General features: G+C 31.6%; 1 protein-coding gene across 1 annotated transcript; it reads left to right on the forward strand.

The window, feature by feature from the left end:
- Positions 1–18779: 18779 nt before the first annotated feature.
- Positions 18780–22279, forward strand: LOC147409632 (pentatricopeptide repeat-containing protein At2g22070-like). The gene has a single exon (XM_086430970.1). The coding sequence runs from the start codon at positions 18970–18972 to the stop codon at positions 21361–21363; it is 2394 nt and encodes a 797-aa protein (XP_086287096.1). The 5' UTR covers positions 18780–18969; the 3' UTR covers positions 21364–22279.
- The last annotated feature ends 159 nt before the right edge of the window (positions 22280–22438 follow it).

Here is a 22438-nt window from a genome sequence, read left to right on the forward strand (position 1 = left end):
TTACACACTCATTTTCTCATATGAAGGGCTTTGACTCAATTGAATTTTGAGGTGTTAGGGTAAAAAAAAAAGTAGGATAAAAGAATAAAACCATCGCTGAAACCTTTCTGGATGCAAATAAATAGGAGAAGAAGAATACTCAGAAGTGGTTTGGTAGGTTTTTGAGTGGATGCATAAAGAATAAAATAAAATAAATTAGATTAAGTGCGTGCAAAAAAGAAAACCTATTTTTTTAGGTGGGTACGATGAGCATTTTAGGCATGTGCAAATAGTGCATCCCTTAGTGATACTATCACACCATTATAATGTGAGTATATCCCAAACTTATAACATCCTGAGTCTAGACATCGGCCCTGGTTAGGCCTGATTTATATTAAGGCTAGACTCAAGCTTGGTAGTTGGGCCCATCAGATGGACCCAACTTGACTTGACTTGATTATTTATGTATAATATGTATACAAATATCTATATAATAAAACATAATTGTTGACCTTATTCATTTTATTCTCTTATAAAGAGATGTTGGGATTTAATCTTGAGGAAAGTTTTTAACTTTGTCTTTCCTCTTCTCTTTCTTTTTAATACGCCATTCCTTTCCATCCTCATTTCCAATTAATTCTTTGAGAGATTGGAGCATCTCATCATATTGGTGAGAATTTATAGAGTTAGAAAATCTAATGGGAGTTCTTTTGTAATATAATTAGAAAGTTAGTTGTTTGTATAGTGTCACGCCCCAAGTTTCAAGATTCATAACCGGACCCGTTACCGCTATTTGAACCGTGATCCATAACTTAGGGGTGATTTATGAATAATCTACTTACTCACATCGGTAAAAAATTACATGCTGAACCTAACTAAAAACATTATCTAAATTCATTTTTTGGTAACATTCACATAGGATAATTCAACACACCTTCAATCAAAAATTCATAACTTGCTCAATTTTTATCGGAATTTAATGTAACACCCCATTTTGGAAAGATGGTTGAAATAACCATAATATAAAAATGCTAAATCAAATAAAATATTTATTTTTTCTGGTATAAAAATACCGAACAAAATATTTATAAAGATGGTATAAGAATGGGTTTCCTACAATCCTATTTAGTAGATTGGACGGTAAAATCTAAAATAAATATTTCTGCCATTTAAATGGTAGGGGACTAAAGTTATGTCAAAGTTAACTTCCAAAACCAAATCTTAAAAATAAAAAAAATTTAGAACCAAATAAGAAGTCTAAACAGGGATTTCAATAATATAAAGTAGGTTTTGTTTTCTATTCATTTATCTTGTACACTAACAACGATAACAAAGATGACTTATTTTAAAATAAAATAAAATATTTAAAATTCCATAAAAAACATAAGGATATGTGTGTGCGAGTTACATAATTTCTCCAAGTTATGTCATATCATTTCAATAATGAAAATTTTATAATCTTTCTAATAACATATGTTAAAAGAAATTAGCAATATCACAAATCTTCTTTTATAAATCAATTAATAACCAAGGCCCTTAAAATGAAAATCCAACACATTTATCTGATAAATTGATTTAAAATAATTCTAATAAGCATAAGATAACATTAAGAATTCTCCCCAAATCTTATACACCCTTAGTCATAAAAGTAAATCAACTTAAGAAATAAAATATAGCAAATCGTCGAAGACGATCTCAATGTCCCTAATGTGGCTTCATCGAAATCTGAAATTTTATAAGAAAAACATAAGTCACAAGACTCGGGTAGGAACTCATTTCTACCTATTTCTAAGAATTAATATAAGAAAAATAAATAGAACATGAAAATTTTACAAGAAAAAAATATATTCATAATCAATAACCATAGTAAAACTTCATTGACAATAATAATTAAAAATATATATCATAAAGTATTGTCACCATTCTCATCGTATTCCAAACTTAGAATTTAGTAATAAATCTAACTACATCACAATTTCAAATATGGTACTCTCACATTCTATTATAAATATCTTATTTTAATTGAGAGAGAAAAGAAAAAATGAACTTACTTTTTTTTGTTTTTTGTTTTACGATGAGTCATATTCGAATACATTGATTCACTTGATTCTACGAATAATGATTTCTTCTTTAATAATAGCAAATGATCAAGGCTCTATTAATATTAAAAGTTTTTTTTTTCAAAAATGAAAATCTCTCTCTCTCTCTCTCTCCTAAGGATGAGATTATTTTTTTAAATAAAATAAAGGTGTTCTCCTAAACATGTCAGGAATAATGTCGCAAGCTATTATCTCATTTATTTACTCTAAATATTAATCCTCCTACCAATGTAGGCCACTCACAAATTAAGAAAAAATTTTAATTATCTTAAAATTATTCCTTTACTTCAACATGAATAGAAAATATTAATTTAAATTTTAAAAATAATTTCCTACTTGAACCCATTTTATTTAAGAAATGATTTTAAAATTTTAATAATTTCCTAATCAATTCTCATATTATCCTTGTTTTTTTATTTTTCTATATTATTATTAAAATAAAAAGAGGAAACAAAACACTTATTAAAAACCACCATAATATGTAAGTTTTCTATAAATTTTGTTTGTATTCTATTAAGAGATTTAATGATACCAAAATAAGACTCAATGTATTCCAAAAAATAATTCCAATAATTTTGACTTGGTTAAGGAGGTCTTTTGAATATTTCTTTTAAAACCTATGATAACATCAATTTTTTTATAAAAGCCCTTAATTTTATATTAAATAAAAAGAACCCTCCCTATGCATTATAAATTACATTATAACACCACTATGAACTAATCATTTTCATAGTGACTCATTTATTCTTATTTTAACAAAACTATCCACATCACATGAACTTCTATGATTTGATCTGCTAATTTATCTACTAGATTTATTTATCGGGTCTATACATTTTAATTAATAAATTAATTATATAAATTTAAAATTCTATACTAGTAACCACTTTTTATCTCATAATTTTTTTTTAAAAAATTTTAACAATGAATGGAAACATGACATTAATCAATATTTTATTTTATAATTAAGTTGACTTCAAACTTTGACAACTAATTGTCTAACATAATAAATTATCAAAATATGTATTATGAAACTACCATATGTTAAAATAAAAAACATTGATTATAACGTATCACAATTAAAGAGGTTTTCAAGAGTATTATTTATAAAATAATTTCATGGGTTTTTAGATAAAGGGTATTACATATAGTGTCTATAATTTTTGTTTAATTTATTTTGTTTATCGTCATTATCTTTGTGTGATTTAGAATCTATTGGATTATGATTAATTATCACTATATTGGAAAGAGTCATGTTGGAGTAACATTGAAATTGATATTGTTTCACACATTGGTGTGCACAGAACCATAGATGCTTCTCACTCATATCTCGATGAAAAGTATTTATGGTTCTATAAACACATCCACATTAGTAATGTGTGAAACGATGTCAATTTCAAAGTTTTATGTTTTATTTTTTTTTTTATAGCTTTGATAGGCCGCACGTACCATCCACCTACACGTGACAACAATTAAATATACTTCTTTATGTGGAGGGGCATATAGAAACTCAAAGGTGTGACTTGGAGATATTTTTTCAATATTACTTCAACATTTTCTTATTGGAAAATATCTCAAACCTCGAGATTTTATCACAAAATCATGTGGATTCATTTAGGGATTTTTTGGGTGTGACTCAAATGGGCATTTGATCAGTGGTACAATTTTTTTTTTCTTTGAGTGCAATAGGGCCTGAGTTTGATTCTCGAAATGCTTTCCCTGAACCTTTTGTTTTTCTAGACTTCAACCTAATCCTAATCATGACTATCCATCATCCTAGTCAAAAGGAATTGACTTCAATAATTAAAATATCCCCGCCTACAACTTTTACCTATGATCCTTTGCTTTTTGGCAAATTTACTAAAACATGCACGACATATCGATTATTTACCAAATCAGTAACTTGTACATCTTATTTTCGAAAATGGTAATTTACCATTTTTGAAAATATTTTATTTTACCAAACAATAAAAATAGTAATTTCCATATTTTTGCTATTGAATATACTATTTTGGTCAGTGTATAAAATACATTCTGATCTCATGTTAGAATGATCCTTCCAACAAAAAGGCATTTTCAATAGTAAAAATATGAAAATTACTATTTTTAACATTTTAGTAAAATAAAATATTTTCAAAAATGGTAGATTACCATTTTTGGAAATAACATGTATAGTTTACCATAAAGTTCTCCATTTTGATAAATTATTCTTGTTTTTTCCCTAAAATTCATCATCTTTAATTTCTAAGATAAACTTTGTAACTATTATCTTGAACTTAAAGATTATCTCTCCTTCAATCATCAAGCCATAAGAATAAAATAGGATTTGGGGTAGAGAAATATAGGAAGCCAAAACTGAAGATGATGTGTTGAAGACAAGCGTTGTACCACGTGAAAAAGGGGTAAATTTGATGCAACTTTCTCAAATACTCTATAAAAAAAGAGCTAAATTTAATGGATCTTGACGTTGAATTTATCCCTTTTTTCACATAATGTTGAAGAGGTTCAAATATATATATATATATATATATATATATATATATATATATATATATATATATATATATATATATATATAGGGTAGCATTCGGTAAACAACATTAGGGAGACAACGTTGGAAGATAAATTTTGTCTTATATGGCTTAAAAGTTTTGAATTAGGCTGATTTTTTATGAGGATGATCACTAACTTCTAACCCTATCAAAGTTGATCTACAAATTAATGGCAAAAAATCGACAATGCACAATTCTAAACAATTTTTTATGGGGTTAGAATTTTCAGATTGAGCTGATTTTTTATGAGGACAATCTCCTCATCATAGAGATCATCCTCACAAAAAATCAGCCCATTAAAAAATTTCTAATCTATATAGGATACATGTGTTGGCTCTCTAGTGTTGTTTGTAGAACATGACTTATAGATAGGGTCCCATTCAACAAACAACACATAACCAATGCCTTTATCCTATATGTCTTAAAATTTTGGATTGGACTGATTTTTTGTGAGGATAATATCTTCACCATAGAGATCATCCTCACAAAAAATCAGTCCAATCCAAAACTTTTAAGTTTTATTGGACAAATTTTGCATTTATTAGAGTTTGAAGAAAATGGATTTCGAGATTATTATTATTATTTTTTTATATAACAAAATGCTTGTCACCATGTTGAAAATGTGGGCGTTTTGATTTTTTTTTTTTTTTTGTTTAATCTCACAAGGTTATGTCACCAGTATGAAATATAGTTAGGTGTCTTTAATTTTCACCAAACCTAGAGGCATGCGTTAGAATTATTCGTAAAGGTTCTATTCTGTTGGTTTCCCTCTTTATCATGAGTTATTGGGGTGGGGCATGGGGGGCGGCCATGGGTTCTAAGTTGACAGAAAGTCTATCTCCCCTCTTTCTTTTTCCAAGATTTCCTTGCTCTCCCTTTTTTAATTTTTCCAACATTTCCTTTTGTTGGAAAGTGATGGGTTAGGTGAGCCAACTAACCAACTTTAAGCTCCCTGTTTCTCTACCCTATGTGCCGGGTACATCTCTCTAATAAGAATGGATTTTTTGTTTTCTTTTACAAGTTGACCCCACACATAAAAGAGAAAGAAATATAAAAGTCAAACCCTTTTTTAAGATCAATTTTGTGAATTCCCTTTAAAGTTTATTTTGAAACTAATCAAATATTAGTCATTTCGACTGTAACTTTGGTGATGGGTTGCTGGACTTGTAAAGATCCTTAATGATCTACAATTCAAGATATTAATTAACATCTTAAAAAAATGATCTTTTGGAGGTATTTGCAGTCCTACTTTGAGAATATTTATTTATTAAAATTCACATATTTGATGAAGATATACCTCATTATGCAAGAGTCATTTTCTCGTTATAGTGGTCCATCCCTTGATTTTGTTTAGATAGAATATTTGTAATTTTTTATTTTTGGGGGGAATGGAGGTATTCAAACCTCTTAGAACACCAGACTAATCCTTGGGACATGTGCAATCCCCTCTACCCACACACACTGGGTAATTTCATAGATAACTCCTTAAAAGTGATTCTTAAGTGGGATTTGAACTCAAGACCTTCACTTCCTAAGATGTGGTCTTAGCCATCTCACAAACTAGGGCTTAAAATGGGTTGGGTTTTATCCGATATCCGAGTGGTCCAAAATCGATTTTAGCGGGTTTGATTTTTGGAGTAGACTTGAATTAAAAAATGGGTCAAAATCAATTTAAGGATTTTTTATCTGACTCGGATTTAGGTCGGATGCAAGTCCATGTCATATACACGACTTGATAAGAGCTTCTATTACATATATAATTCTTTTGAAATTTTTGATACTTGAGTGGAATGCTTAATTTGGGTAGAAGATTTGCTTAAGTTCTATATATAAAAACTTAAAAATGAGAAGTGTATAGATTTTCATTCTATGTGTTGAACGAAAGATTTGCATCTCAATTTGGTAAGAACTTCTTTTACAGATTTATTTATTTTGAAATTTTTGATACTTGAATTAAATGCTTAATTTAGGAAGAAGATTTGGTTTTAGTTCTATATGTAGAAACTTAAAAAATGGGAAGTGTATAGATTTAGATGGGTGTTTTCAAATTTTAAATGGTGCTAGTTTTTATTTTCTAAAAAAAAGATTTTCCTTTCGAAGTAATTAGTAAGGTTAGGTTGGTTCTATTTTTATTAGAAAAATACTTTCCTCAAGTAATTCGGTTTGGGTCGGATCAGATTTGGTTTTAATGAATACAAAAAAATTCGGATATGGTTTAAGTAGTAGGATCCAAGTCGGATTTGAATATAGATCCGGAATCAAAAAATTGGATTTGAATATGGATATACTCAAAACCGGCCCAAACTTGACCCTATCAGCAACCCTTGGGATTAAAATTTGTGGTATTATCTTATACGCTTAGTTTGTGATACTTTTTTTGTTTTCCAATTTCTTTAATGAACGTTGAAGTGACTTCAGGTTAGAATCTCATATCGCACTTCTTGACGTGAAAGTGTATCGGAAACATAGATGCTTTCATCGAGATATGATTGAAAAAGAATCTACGGCTCCTATCCACTTTCACGTCAAGAAGTGCGATATGAGGTTCTAGCCTGACATCACTCCGGCACGACTCTTCTTTAATTTCACATTTTACTAGTTAATATCTATTGACTTGCACAGAAAGGAAAATATGTATGGTTTCCTAACATGTTCATGATTTTAGTAGCATGTTTTTATTTTTTCCCTTAATCAAATATTTTAAGAAAAAGTGATACTTTGTTTAGAGTGGTATATAGTTATTGTAAGTGATAATCCCACATCGCCCGGGTATCAAGACCTTGGGTTACATATAAACCTGGAGCAATCCTCATCTTATAAGTCAATTTTGTGAGGATGAGTTAGGCTCATAGGCTTCTACATAGTATCAGAGCCGATAATCATAGGAATGTAGGAGACATGTTACAGGTGAGGTGAGTGTGAGCGATAGTCCCACATCACATGGGAATCAAGATCTTAGGCTATACATAAACCTAGGGCAATCCTCACCTTACAAGCCGGTTTTGTGAAGATGGGTTAGGCCCATGGGTTTCTACAATTATAATATATATTGTAGTGAAACTATAACAACTAAAAAAATAATAATCGTTTGGTGATATGGTTGTAATGATAGTTTAGCACATGGGACCTCTGACATAGAACGAATGTGCCAATAACTTAGCATAGGCTGCGAGGCATACCTCCATATGAAAATAATACCTAGGCCATCTCTAATGTATCTAACCATAGTTTTAAAATTTGAAAACTTGACTTCCATTTTGAATCACTAATATATTATATAGATTAAATTTATCAAATTATAAAAATAATTTAATTAAGATCAAATTAACAAATCATGCAATGAAATGATCTTATTTACTAGGACAACACACATTTCAAACTATTGTGATTTTGATAAATAAGTTGTTTTTTAAATGGTTAAAATGTTGGGAAAATTACTTAAAGGACCCTATAGGTTTTTATTTATAAATAGTCCCTAAGTTTTGGGCAGTATCTTAATAATTCATTTAGTAAAATTTTCTTTTCTTAATAGTCATTTGACCTAATTTCTCTTTTGTAATTTTTTTGAAATATCCAAACTATTCTTTTTCTCAGTATTCTTCACATAGTTAGGTTTCCAATGGTGATTGCGATCATTTTCGATGATTTTTTTATTATTATCGTGAATGACAAATAGAGAATGATATACTATTAATTTTGAACATTTAGATGTCTTTTAAAAAAAATATATATATTTCGATGATTTATTAAAAAAAACAAAGAATGAAGTTGAGATTCTAATTTTTTTGATGATTACGTCATAACTTTTGATTCAAGTGTCTATTTCACAACAATGATGTGTGAATTTTAAGTTTTGAGGAGATTTACTTAGCGTCAAAGTATAAAAAAAATATAGAAAAAAAAAATCTGGATCACACTTACAATGTCGAGTTCATCACTTTTTATTCTATAGTTCAACATTTTTATTGTCAAGCTCACAACATAGTATATTGAGTTCACAACTTTTTATTGTCTAGTTCAACATTTTAATTATCGTGCTCACTGATTTTTATTGTCAAGCTCACAACATAGTATTGAGTTCACAATTTTTTATTGTCTAGTTCAACATTTTAATTATCGAGCTCACTGATTTTTACTGTCAAGCTCACAACATAGTATTGAGTTCACAACTTTTTATTGCCTAGTTCAACATTTTAATTATCGAGCTCACTGATTTTTATTGTCGAGTTCAATGATTTTTTTATGAAAATATTGTCAAACTCGATAGCAATTAAACATGACTTAAAAATGCCGGATTCATCGTTAATATCATCGAGTTCGATAAAATTAATATTTTGAGTTCGACGATAATTTTTTATGAATTATTGTTGAATTCGACAAATTTTTTAATAAAAAAATCTTTGAACTCTACAATAGAAAGTGATGAACTCAACACTAAGTGGTAAGTTCGACAATGTTCGTTGCGTAAATAATGATGTTGTTGATGGCTTGACAACAAATAAAATTACCTTAGCTTTAAGTTGGCAAGTAAGGGTTAATCCACAAGGAAAGTGGGCAGTGATCAAATTTTTACGAAAAATAATGAGAATTAAATTCAAGAATTTAAAACAATGACAGATTGAATCACTAACTACTAAAACTTTAATAAAATAAAATTACATCATAGAGAATATTAGGAAATTAGGATACACCTAAAGCTACCAATTTTATTCTCCCTCTTGTTCTTTTATTTATTTTCTTGTTGATCTCAGTCTAATACACAAGCAAATGTGTTGGATCGGAAAATATAGCAATGAAGCACTAATTTCCAAGTCCGTAGGCCAAAATTTCCTTCACTTAAAGTGTATGAAATTCCAATAGTTAGTCATCTAGGTTAAAGACAAATCATCTAAGAATTTAATCGAAACATAAAATGTCAATTATAAGTATAATTAATAAGGGGATTTCAATAAAACTTAAGTCATGGAAGTTGAATCAAAGGTCCTTGAAAAGAAACTAATTCGCATTAAATGCATAGAGGCAATAATTAAAAGTAATAAAGAAAATAAATTGATCTTTCTCTGGGCTTCCTCCACTTGAGGGAATTGCCATAAGTCACTCTCTATTTATTGTCGAAAGCGAAAACCATTGATTTTTCTACCCAATTTATTCTATCGTCTTCTACTGTATCAAAAATCGTATCTTGTTCTCGAGGCATGAAGGTTTATGTAGATTAAATCATAGAGTTGAAGATGTAGATAAAAAGTTTTACCTAAGTGATTGAAAATGATTGATTTTTGGAAATTAAAACCCAAGGTTTTTGGCTAAAGATTAAATATCAGGGTAGTTAGGTTATTTTTTATCAATTACAAAATAAAAATAAATAAAGGTCAAGGGACTTATGTTCATTTTGAAAAAATAGTGACATATCTAAAAAATTCATCAAAATGCAGGGACCTAAGTCTAAATTCCCTAAAGCATATCATTTTAAAAACTAAGTATTTACCACATCTGCAATAAAGCCAACTTGTTAAATACTTTGGAACCTATGAAGTCCTTGTAATAATTAAAAAGAAAAAAAAAAAACTCACCTATGAATAGGTAAATTCCCCTATTTATAATTTAAAATTATAATTATTTTTCCTTTTTCCAACCTTGTAAATATGGTCATATAATTTTATGTATTTCAAAGTTGACTTGGCTGGGCTTCTTAGTCGAGTTGACAAGTTTGCTCAAATAGTTCTTTAAGCCAGGTCAATTCAAAATTCAATTAGGTCAAGTCGTTCTCAAGTTTCTAATTGACAACAACTTTTAAATTATATACATTGAAGCCCCACGTCTTATAATAGTTTGTATTTTTTTTTTTTTTTTGTTACACTTCCTTTGAAGAAATATATTAAATTTCAGATGTTGGTCACAAACATAGTTAGTAAATTCACGATTGATTCACGAATTAAACGAATAATACTCTTCCCAATCAAAATTGTCGTTGGTTTCAAAGATTCAGATTAATTTATGGATCTTTGAATCCCGACGAATAGATCGCGATTTATACGTATATTTTGTAAGTATTTTAATAAAATACTTCATATTTTCCTATTCTCAATTCTCACTTCAAAACTCGAGAAAAGTGGGTGGGGGGGAGGAACTCCAAGTTGAAAATTACCCCTACAAAATAATTAATCTTAAACAACTTGGAGAACTTTCAAAATACGTTAATGATGATAGTGAAGAGCTTGAAAAGAAAGATGAAATTACACCTAATCGTGAAGATATTCTTTTCAACGAGCTATTTGATCAATCTACTTCACATTAATAACTTTTTAGAAATGAAAAGAAATTTCTTTTTAAATTTAATTAAGTCATGGGACATGATGATTTTAGCATTAATTAGTATATCATATTTTATACTTTTAATTTACATTGATTATTAGATGGATTAAAACTAAATATTTAATTACAAATATATATTTTATTGGATGAATGTGATTGTGGATTGCTTACTTGTTTATTTAATATATTTTTAATTTAAGTATTGATAATTTGATTGGTAGATTAGAATTGTTAGGTCATATCATATATATATATCCGAATTTTTGAAAATTTTAAAAATTGTTGGATCCGAATCATTATCGAATTATTTTCGTATTGTATTTTTATCGTCCTACATTTTTTCGTCGAATTTTCGAGCAAACTGGTGCATCGTTATTTCGAATGGTACCCGATTTATTTTCATACCGTTTTTTTTCCCGTCCACCGAATTGTTAACTAAGGTCACAAATACCTTATGTGTTGGCGCCATCCTAAATATTGCATGTGACACACTCCTTGGGCCATTAGCTGACTTTTACTCCAAAACTCCATGTAATTAAGAACAATGATGAATGCATTCGGTTGGATACGTGGCTCACGTGGTTGGATATGTGGCTCACGTGGTAAGGGCTCAAAACCACACATTTTTTTCCTGTGTATCCTGAAGAAAATGATCTACTGTTCTGTGCCTTTGTCATGTCAACCGCGTACCAAGACCGCGTGCATTCATCACAACTTTATAATTAATATTTTACCAGAAGGTGGCATGTGCAAAAGCACATTTATCAAAAGGACTTATTTGTAATTTAAAATATTGATTAAATGGTTTTTGAAGATTACAGGGTTAGAATGATGATGTTATAATTTTGAAAGTTAAACATTGTGGTTGCAATTTAATGGGTTTTGATCAAAATGACCTTGATATATTAAATTTAAATTTAAAAATGGGGGTATTTAGGACCACTTAAATTTTTGTGTGGATCCCCTTCAACTCCACCTTCTCTCATTATAATAGTAAAGATTTGCTCGTAACCATTGCATGTGATGTCACGGTGATTCCACAACACCAAATCTATGAAACTTTCCCTACCAACATGTAATAAAGCTATGCATGTCAAAGCTTGTTGGGCCGAATTGATTAAGCTATTTTTGCACTAGGCTTCTATAAAGTGTGTAGTTCCGTCATATTCTCTTAGATCTTATCTTTTCGTTTGTTTGTTCTTTCTCTTCTTGTTTGTCTCCTTAGTGCCTATTTCACTAGAGTTCTCGAAGCTTGGTGTTCATGGGATTAGGTGAAAAAATCAACATAAAGGAATTTTGAGTCATCCACTTACATTTATGGGCTATTGATATTTCTAAGAAGTCATGATTTTCTGACGCCCCCCTGACATACGCCCCGATGTGGCATGTCTTGGGATCATAGATCTTTTTTCTCAGGATAGACAACTACACATCCCCATAAATATGTGCAGTTGGGTATCCAAGGAAAAAGATCTATGGTTCTGGCATATGCCATGTCAAGGGGCATATGTCAAAGGGGGGCGTCAGAAAATCATTATTCTTTCTATTGGTTAGTGTACTTGACCTGATTACCGTGACAACAACAACAAAGTCTTATCCTAAAGATTTATGATCAAGTAAATGAATCTTGTTCCTCTAATATTCCACTTTGTCAAGAGCTGTCGAGATTATGGTTCAGACATTAAAAACAATTAAGTTTTTTATGTGCATCATATTGATCAAGGAATGAAATGTCTAGGCCTAGGCTTTGGACATATTATAAATTTAGGCTCAAAACCTCTCATCAACGGGCTCATTTACATTGGCCCTTATACAGAAGACCCATGATTGCCAAATTGACTATTGGATCTAGTCTAATTGTTGTGGCTAGATCCCAAATCACACAAAAATCGATTATTGAAACTAATCACTTCCAACAATAGATGAACTAATTCCAACAATCAAATCCCAAGAATGCGTTGCAAAGCAAAAAAATAAGAAGTAATAGATGAAATCACATAATCACAACACGAGATTAACGTGATTCACCCACAACGGGGTTACATCCACAGGTTCCGTAAGTAGAAATCCATTAATCAAGGAGAAAATTAAACATAAAGGTCTATATTACCTCCAACATTTCAGTGAAACCCATAAAATCTCTTCATCTGACTTTAATAAGAACTCAAATAAGAAATTCTTATCCCACTCCTGTTGTCACCAACTCGTAACAACAATGTGATGATCACACTTAGAACCTTGAGCTTCAAGGTTTTATAAGAGAAAAAGATTACTCACATGGAGACTTAATGATTTCTTGCATTCTCTATCAAAGATAAAACTCAAATTTTTTTTCCAGAGAAACCCCTTTTTTTTGGACAATTACAACTATCTAAGAACTCTTTATTTTTCATAAGCTAATGAAAAGAAAATACCAAAATACCCCACATAAGTGGAAAAGCCCATAAGCCTTAAGAAACAAAAGAATGCGGTGATTTTATATCACCAAATCCTAATCATGATCTTTGAAAATCTTATTTTAAGAGCCAATATACAGTATATAATCGATTGTATCTTTTTGGATCGTTGGTTCAATAGTCTAATTGAATTTAAAAGAGGGCTTTAGAATATTTCAATAACTTATTACATTCAAGACTCAACAACCTGAAATGTGTGGATTTGTTGTTTCTAATAGAGTGTAATGTTACAATAAAAACAAGTTTGACAAAAGAGAATTATGTGAATTGAAATTTACAAGTCGACCGAAGTATGATTTGAAAATATAACAAGCAAGAATGAATTTATCGATTAGAAGATCCTTAGAGGGAGGCACGAGTTTAACATGTTATACTAAGGTAAATACGTCCCCTCCACAAGGTGATTGTGAGCTTATTGGAAGTCTACCCACAAGATTCAACAATCTGTATACACCAGAGAATATAAAAGAGAATTTATAGTTCCATGTTTCAGTATGGAAGACTAGAGATAGACTTTTATTATAGAAATAAAACCCAATGAGTACCAAAGCTATGTTTGGATTGAGAGAAGTCGAAATAAAAGAAACTCATTAAGAGAATAGAAGAGAAACTTAATTTCTCTCCACCATGTTTGAATCGGGGAAAGAACTTGGGACAGCTTATGAAATTTTCAAATATCTTAAAAGAGATCTAGAAGTTGGAATTATAAAATATTTTAAAAGGATTTATCTCCATTTTTTAAGATAGAAAACTCAACTTTTTTTTTCCCTCTTAGATGTCCCTCACAACTATTTTTTTTCACTCTTTGATGTCCCCACAAACAAATTTCTTCTACCCTTGGTTGCCCCCCACATGGTCAAAATCTAGGCTCCGTCCCTATGTGAGGTGGTCCTTAATTTGAATACCTCAACTTTCTCAACGAAAGAAGATTAATCATTTATAAACCACATACAACTATCACATAATAGATTTAACGATCAAATTTGGACATAGATGTAAAGATCCAACCATAGAGAATAACATTACACAAATAAAAATGGATAGAGAGACCTATAATCTGTTCATAAGTGGGCCCCAATAGGCCTCAATCATCACATGAATAATAAAAATAATTATCGAGGAATCAATGATAAAAAATTTCTGGCAGAGTATAATGTACTTGCTATTAATTTTTCATAAAAAATGATAAAAGGAGGTGTCACATAAATTGATAAAGCTCCACTTCTTCATATATTGCTTAAGCCTTTTTCAATTTATTGAGGAATCAATGATAATTTCGCTGAAGAAATCAAGATATTTTCGATAAAATTGTTTAGTCCACTTTTTCAATATCCACAAACTGAGCTAGCCTTTTGTTAATTTCTGTTAAGAAATCAATGTAATTTACTTTATGCTTTTTTTTTTAAACAAAACTATAAGGTGGCACATATATTACAAAAATTATGATTTATGCATGATTTAAACTTTTAAAATTATTTTAAAAAATTTATGTCAGATTTTATCTTTGAATATTATATTATTAGACTTTGTTTGTAATTAAAAATATTAACTAAGGAGATTTTGCAGATAAAATAATAAAAATGATATTTTGTAATTTTAAAATGTTAAAAACCTAAGTAATTTTATTTATTTTCACAAAAATGACCTTAATAATAATAAGTTTAAATGTAAAAGTGGGCATTTTCTAATTTTCAAATTTTGGAAAACAACACCTAGTCTTCCCTCCCTATCTGTGTGTATTGAAGCCTTCAAAGTATGAATCGTCAAACTGTCCTTTTAATTAAATGAGTTTTTTTTGTTGGGAATAGGGTATTCATGAGGACTGACCATGGTCTATTGGGCTTTGCCCAACCTATGAGGCAATCTTATCCATCAGAACTAATCTCTGAATATTACGCCCCATCCAACATCCTGTCACATGAGCCCATTTAAGTAACTACATTGTTGTGAAGGGACATATAAAGACTTGGAGTCAAGACCTGGGGAGCATACCCAATCCCTCCTTACCATTTCAGCTAATCCTTGGTGGGTAAAAAAAAAAAAAATAGGGTGACATGGCATCCCCCATTTAAGGCCATGTCTTGTATCTTTTGAGATTATTTGAGATACCTCCTTATATTTTCAATCTGGTGACATGTCATTTGACCTTTCTCTTCTCTTATTGATTAATGAAAAACATCTAAAAACCCTTATTTTTTCCTTACATTTTCAAATTGGCATGCCCCTTGAACTCGATCTTCTCTTTTAGATAAATGAAAATTACCTAAAAGACTTTCATTCTTGTTTCTCAAATCAGTCATCATCAAAATCTTGAATAAAATGTAGGTGCTAGCTATCTTAGTTGATAAATCTGTGGGTGATGATACCATTGACTTGGGTTCAATTTTTGCCAGCACCTAGGTATTGATTTCATAAAAAATAACCTTATTATTTGGTTGCAACACTACAAATTTTGATGATAAAAAAGATACTCTTGAGTAATTAATGAACATAACAATATGATGATGATGACAATGACTTAAATGAAATGGTGGTGATGACGAAAATTATGGTGGTAGTGATGGTGATGATGATACTAACGTTGAGGATAAAAATGACAATAATGATGATGGTGATGATGATACTGATGTTGAGGATAAAAATGACAGTAATGATGATGGTGATGATGATGAGGATGATGGGGGTATTGATATCACTTTTCATTAGTTTATTTATTTATTTATTTTTCTTAAAGAGAAACATTTTCGATACTAACTTAATATAGATTTTAAGCCTTAGTAAGGTTCAATTTACTCAAATGGATTACCACATCAGCAATCCAATGCTATATCCCTTTAAATTCCATTGAAAAACTCAGATCCAAAAAGAAAGAGAAAAAAAATATAATTTCTTTTAAGTTTGATCCAATGTTTTGAAAATGGACGGCTACAAAACTTTCATATAACTTCTAAACTTAAAATTGAATTTTAATGGTGAAAAATAACAATTTTTGGAATTATTTTTTTCAAATTTCATTGAATTTTTGTCCTCTACAATCCTGAAGCATCCGATCATTGGTTTGGATGCCTCAATCCAATGACCCTTGGTAAGGGTGAAATCCTTACCAATTTAGTATGGCTAGTTGGACTCAAAATAGAAGAAAAAATTCGATATAAACAAGAGGTCTTGTCTTCATATTGAAAATATAAAAGATGTATTTTGAATATTCACAAAAATGATAGAGGAGCATGCGTGAAAACAATATGATATTAAAATATTGAAACATGTTAACGTGACTTCCAATGACACTATGTTCAACATTGCACTAATGTGGAGGTGAATACAGAATTGTGAGTCGTACTCGGATGACATTAAAATTGACATCGATTCACACATTGCTGATGTGGGAGATGCACACATAGCCATAAATGCTTTTCACCCTATCTTGATGAAAAGGGTTTTGTATAAGGGCTGAAGATAAGGGCATCTAGGTCATTTTATGATAGTCAGGTATAGGCGTGCCAATGGGTCCGATCTTCTTCGATTCCTAAAGAAATAAGAATCATTAAATTTTATCATTTTCGGTTCCTATTGGTTTTGATTCCGATTATCAAATTAATGAAAATAGAACTGTAAGAATTATTTCTCCTTAAATGGTTCTGAATTTTTGTTTTTATTGGTTTTTATCTGTTCCAATTCTTAATTCATTTGATTTCAAGAGATCGATTCTAATTCTAATAGAAATTGATCTAAAATCAGAGTTTTTAGTTCCAATTCCAATTAAATGAGTACCCTTTAACACCCCCTATGAGTATGGGGAAGTAGCATCATTCACCAAATTGTGAAGGGTATCGTAAATCACCCTTTTCTTTTTTCATTTTCAGTAAAACAACAATTACTTGAAGGAACTAATTGTAAAAAAATGATGATTATTTCTATTTTATTATGTTTTAAAATGAATAATGTTGAAGTGACCTCAGGTTAGAACCTCATATCACACTTCTTGATGTGAAAGTATATGAAAACCATATATGCTTTCCCATCAAGATACGAGTGAAAATCATATATGGTTCCTATCCACTTTCACGTCAAGAAGTGCGATATGAGGTTCTAGCGTGAGGTCACTCCATCATGACTCTTTTAAAATAGAACTACTTCTATTTTCCTGTGTAACCCAAAATTGTAAAACTTAGGTCTTAATTAGGGTTTCATGAATTTGTCAAAGAAGACTTAAAAAGTTAAGATATAAAATCAACCTTGATTCCTGAATTTTAGATATAAAAATAGTACAACTACATTAGTGCCAGATGGAAGGCTAAGGAGATTGGAATTGTAATAGCTATCCCAGTCCCAGTAGTACAAGATATATAAATTTTTTCAAGGAGAATACAAGCTTCCTTGGCCTTATTGTTTGAACCATGTCCTCTTGAATAAACCAACCTGGAAGAAAAGAAAATTCATTTTCTAGTTCGATTCTATATAATTCAAGTATGTAAGCATGTTATAATTATAATGTTTGAAAATATTAACCGATTTGGGTAACTTTATCCAAATGTCACCAAACACCTTAACATAGGTCAATTACTTAATCATGGTCCTTTGATCCAATGGTTAATATTATCTTATCATAACTTAAAGGCTCGATGAGTCTCCTTCAATGGTTTTAAAAACCATTTGAAACTAAGATGGCTCACTTGATTTATCTCGATATAGTTCATGACTGAGCAAGATTTTCAATGTGAGTCGTTCTTCACGTTGAGTCATTTAAGATCTCATATTGAAAATCTCTATCAAGTCAATAAAACTTGGTTGATTCCATTGAAGTTTTATATTTTTGAAATAATTATTTTTTAATGATTTAAATATAGGGACTATTAATGTCCAAGACCTCACAAAGATGTTAACCTTTTCTACCATAGTCACTTTCCGATAATACTATTTTCACTGTATTTTTTAGTGAAAAAAGATAAGTATATGTTGATCTTTTACATAATAAATATTTGTTTAAATAATAAATATATGGATTGTCAAAATATTTATTACAAATAAGATATTTAAATTCAAAGATTGAAATGCTTTTAATATTTATAGAATTTTATTAATATGAACCTTAAGGGCACACGTTAAAGTACAATAAATACACTTTGAAAATTGGATTTTGTATTGAAAATGCTCTTAAGAATTTTTTTTTTACCAAAATACCCTTAGATTCCAATTTCCAAAGTATACTTTTTGCTACACCAATTTGTGCTAATGCCACCTCAATTCATATGTAAATCACCAAGAATCAGACACATTTTGGGTGGCGTTAGCAAAAGTTGTCGTGGTAATAGAGTTCATTTATTTAAATATAAATATAAATATACATAAAGAAAAAAAAAATGACCGAGTTGTACAATTTATCTTGTGCGAGACGAGATGAGTCGGGCGACTCAACTCGGTTAGCGAGACGAAACGGAATACCAAGTTTTAAAAACGTGCTGTCTTCCCCTTCCCGCTAATTTGTTGTTTAAACTCTCACTCAGTAATCAACACTCTTTGCCTTTGTCAATATGCCAAAATGAGAGAAAATCTTTTAAACCAAACCCCTTAATGGGTTTTCTTCTTCAACTTTCTTGTCATAGAAATCTCTCTAATGGAGCCATCAGTCCCACCAACTCTCTTATGGATTTCTATGCATCTCTCCTCCAAACAAGCCTAAAGACCAAATACCCAATTGTTGGAAAATCGATTCATGCACGAGTGATCAAAGATGGGCTTCACTTCGGCGTGTTCTTGATGAACAATCTCATCAATTTTTATGCAAAAACTGGATTAATTTCTGATGCACACCAATTATTTGATGAAATACCTCTTAAGAACACCTTCTCTTGGAACACTATCCTATCTGCTTATGCAAAACATGGAAGGCTCGATATAGCCCATTGTGTTTTTAAGGAAATGCCCGATCGGGATTCGGTTTCGTGGACTGCGATGATCATGGGTTATAATCAAATGGATCGGTTTGAAAATGCAATCTCTATGTTTCTAGAGATGATTACTTTTAGAGTTCCACCAACCCAATTCACATTTACTAATATTCTTGCCTCGTGTGCTGCTTTGGAAGCTTTGGATTTGGGGAAGAAAGTTCACTCCTTTGTTGTTAAACTTGGTTTGAGTAGTTACGTTCCGGTAGCTAATTCCCTACTCAACATGTATGGAAAATCCGGGGATCCAAAGATGGCGAAAGTTGTTTTTGATAGAATGAGAATACGGAGCACATCAAGTTGGAATGCAATGATTTCGTTATATACACGGTCTAGCCAGTTTGATCTTGCTTTGGCCCACTTTGAACAAATGCACGAACGAGATGTTGTTTCTTGGAACTCGATAATTGCTGGCTACAATCAATGTGGGTCTGATCACATGGCATTGATTTTTTTCTCGAAAATGCTGAAAGAGTCCTCTGTAAAACCCGATCATTTCACCTTAGCTAGTGTTCTATCAGCTTGTGCGAATCTCGAGATGTTGAAACCCGGGAAGCAAATTCACGCTCACATCATTGTAATTGGACTTGATACTCATGGTCCGGTTGGAAATGCTTTGATCTCAGTGTACTCCAAGTCTGGGGGGATCAAAATTGCTCGAAAGATTGTTCAACAAAGCGAGACCACCAATCTCAATGTGATATCCTTTACGTCTCTACTTGATGGGTATCTCAAGAGTGGGGACATAAACCCTGCAAGAGATATCTTTGACTCACTTAAAGACCGGGATGTGGTTGCATGGACAGCCATGATTGTAGGCTACGTGCAGAACGGCTTCAACAACAATGCAATGGAGCTCTTTAGATTAATGTTGAATGAAGGTCCTAAGCCAAACAACTACACTTTGGCTGCCATGTTAAGTGTTTGTGCAAGCTTAGCTTCGTTGGTTCACGGTAAGCAAATTCACGCTAATGTGATGAGATTAGGAGAAGAGTTATCAGTTTCCGTAAGCAATGCCCTTATTACCATGTATGCTAAGGCCGGGAGTATTGAAGGTGCAAGACACGTGTTCAATCAGATTCATTGGAAACGGGATACGGTCTCTTGGACTTCCATGATCGTATCTTTAGCTCAACATGGTCTTGGAATAGAAGCTATCGAACTTTTCGAAAAGATGCTAACCCTTGGAGTCAAACCCGACCATATAACTTATGTTGGCGTGATCTCTGCGTGTACCCATGTAGGATTGGTAGGACAAGGCCAGAAATATTTTGATTTAATGCAAAACGTACATAGAATTGAACCCACCCCTAGTCATTATGCGTGCATGATCGATCTGTTCGGGCGAGCTGGATTGCTCCAAAAAGCACAAGAGTTCACCGAAAAGATGCCAATTGAGCCCGATGTTATAGCTTGGGGTGCACTTTTAGCATCTTGTACGGTTCATAAAAATGCTGAGTTGGCCAAAGTTGCGGCAGAGAGATTGCTAAATATCGAGCCGGAGAACAGTGGGGCATATTCGGCCCTCGCTAATGTGTATTCTAAATGTGGGAGATGGGATGATGCTGCGAAAACAAGGAAATTGATGAAGGATAGAGGAGTGAAGAAAGATCAAGGATTTAGTTGGATCCAAATCAAGAACAAAACTCATGTTTTTGGAGTTGAAGATGGGATGCATCCACAAAGAGATGCAATCTACAAGATGATAGGAAAGCTTTGGAAGGAGATTAAGAAAATGGGTTTTGTTCCGGATACTGATGCGGTGTTGCATGATCTTGACCAAGAGTTGAAGGAGCAGATACTGAGTCACCATAGTGAGAAGCTTACGATAGCGTTTGGGTTGATTAGTACTCCGGAGAAAACGACATTGAGGATCATGAAGAACCTTAGAGTCTGTAATGATTGTCACTCTGCCATTAAGTTTATCTCAAAGATTGTAGGGAGAGAAATTGTGGTGAGGGATGCTACCCGCTTTCACCATTTTAAGGAGGGGTCGTGTTCTTGTGGGGATTATTGGTAGGAATGAAATGAAAATTCCCCTGAAATTCAAACTGTGTATGTGTGAATCACAGCTTGATGGGTCCAATCATAGATTAAGGGCGCAGATTCAATTCCAAGCCCAATGAAAAAAATGAACCGGCAGCAAAAGCGTCGTTACGAATGTATTGTCTTCTATAAAGATCACCTCTCATGCCCTTGGTGGTTGGGGGAAAGAGGTTCAGTTTGGGCCTCAATTCCATGAGGTTAGGGTTTCACCTAGTTGTCATTCCGAGCCTAAATACAGAGATGAAGGTACGTTGGCTGAATTGGTGTAAATTATTATTTATTCGTAATCCATAATACCATGGTAGATGGCACGGATCTTTTTTTCTCCATCAACTCTATTCGGAGCTATTTATTCTACGAAGGCAGGTGATTTAAGTATTCAACTTGCAACTAAGTGCTTCTTGTTAGACCTTCAATAGTATTTGTTGTATTGTGCCCATCCCAACCATTTCAATTGATTTTCATTCTTTTTAATCTCTTATTGTAACTGTTACATTCCTTCATATGTAACAATAATGTATATTACTGGATAATAGGCCATCAAGAAAGGCTCTGATGTCCTATTTTTGTGTCAAAATATGCCCTCACATATGACATGCTGCCTAGGCATGCTAACTTCTAAAAAAAAAGATTAGTTGTTACATTATATGCTTCAACAAAGTGCCATTAGTGTTCACTTACGTAGCATCTTGGATCCTTCTTGCTTTTGCTGGCATGAGACACTATGGGCATCCTAAGGGGGGAGTGTTATAGCTTTGGTTAATTAGCATGGCGCATTCAAGGTGCTTGTGTAGCTTCATAATACCTCATCTATCACTGTGACATGCTACAAGTATAACTCTATACCCAGCTAATACAATAATAAAACGAAGAGTAATGCTTTGACAATATGTTGATGTCGTGGTATGCATGAAACTTGGTACAGTCAAGCTACCTTGATCCTTACCTTGCCAATGACTTAGAATCTCCCACCTCCCCTTTCACATTTGACAATCCAAAACAGCTTGAGGATGTGGAATCATAATGTCATCTTTTTCGATTATAGGAGG

The sequence above is a fragment of the Akebia trifoliata genome, chromosome 2 (genome assembly GCF_017979445.1).
Source record: "Akebia trifoliata isolate Shusen 1 chromosome 2, ASM1797944v1, whole genome shotgun sequence".
In the NCBI taxonomy this organism is placed as follows: domain Eukaryota; kingdom Viridiplantae; phylum Streptophyta; class Magnoliopsida; order Ranunculales; family Lardizabalaceae; genus Akebia; species Akebia trifoliata.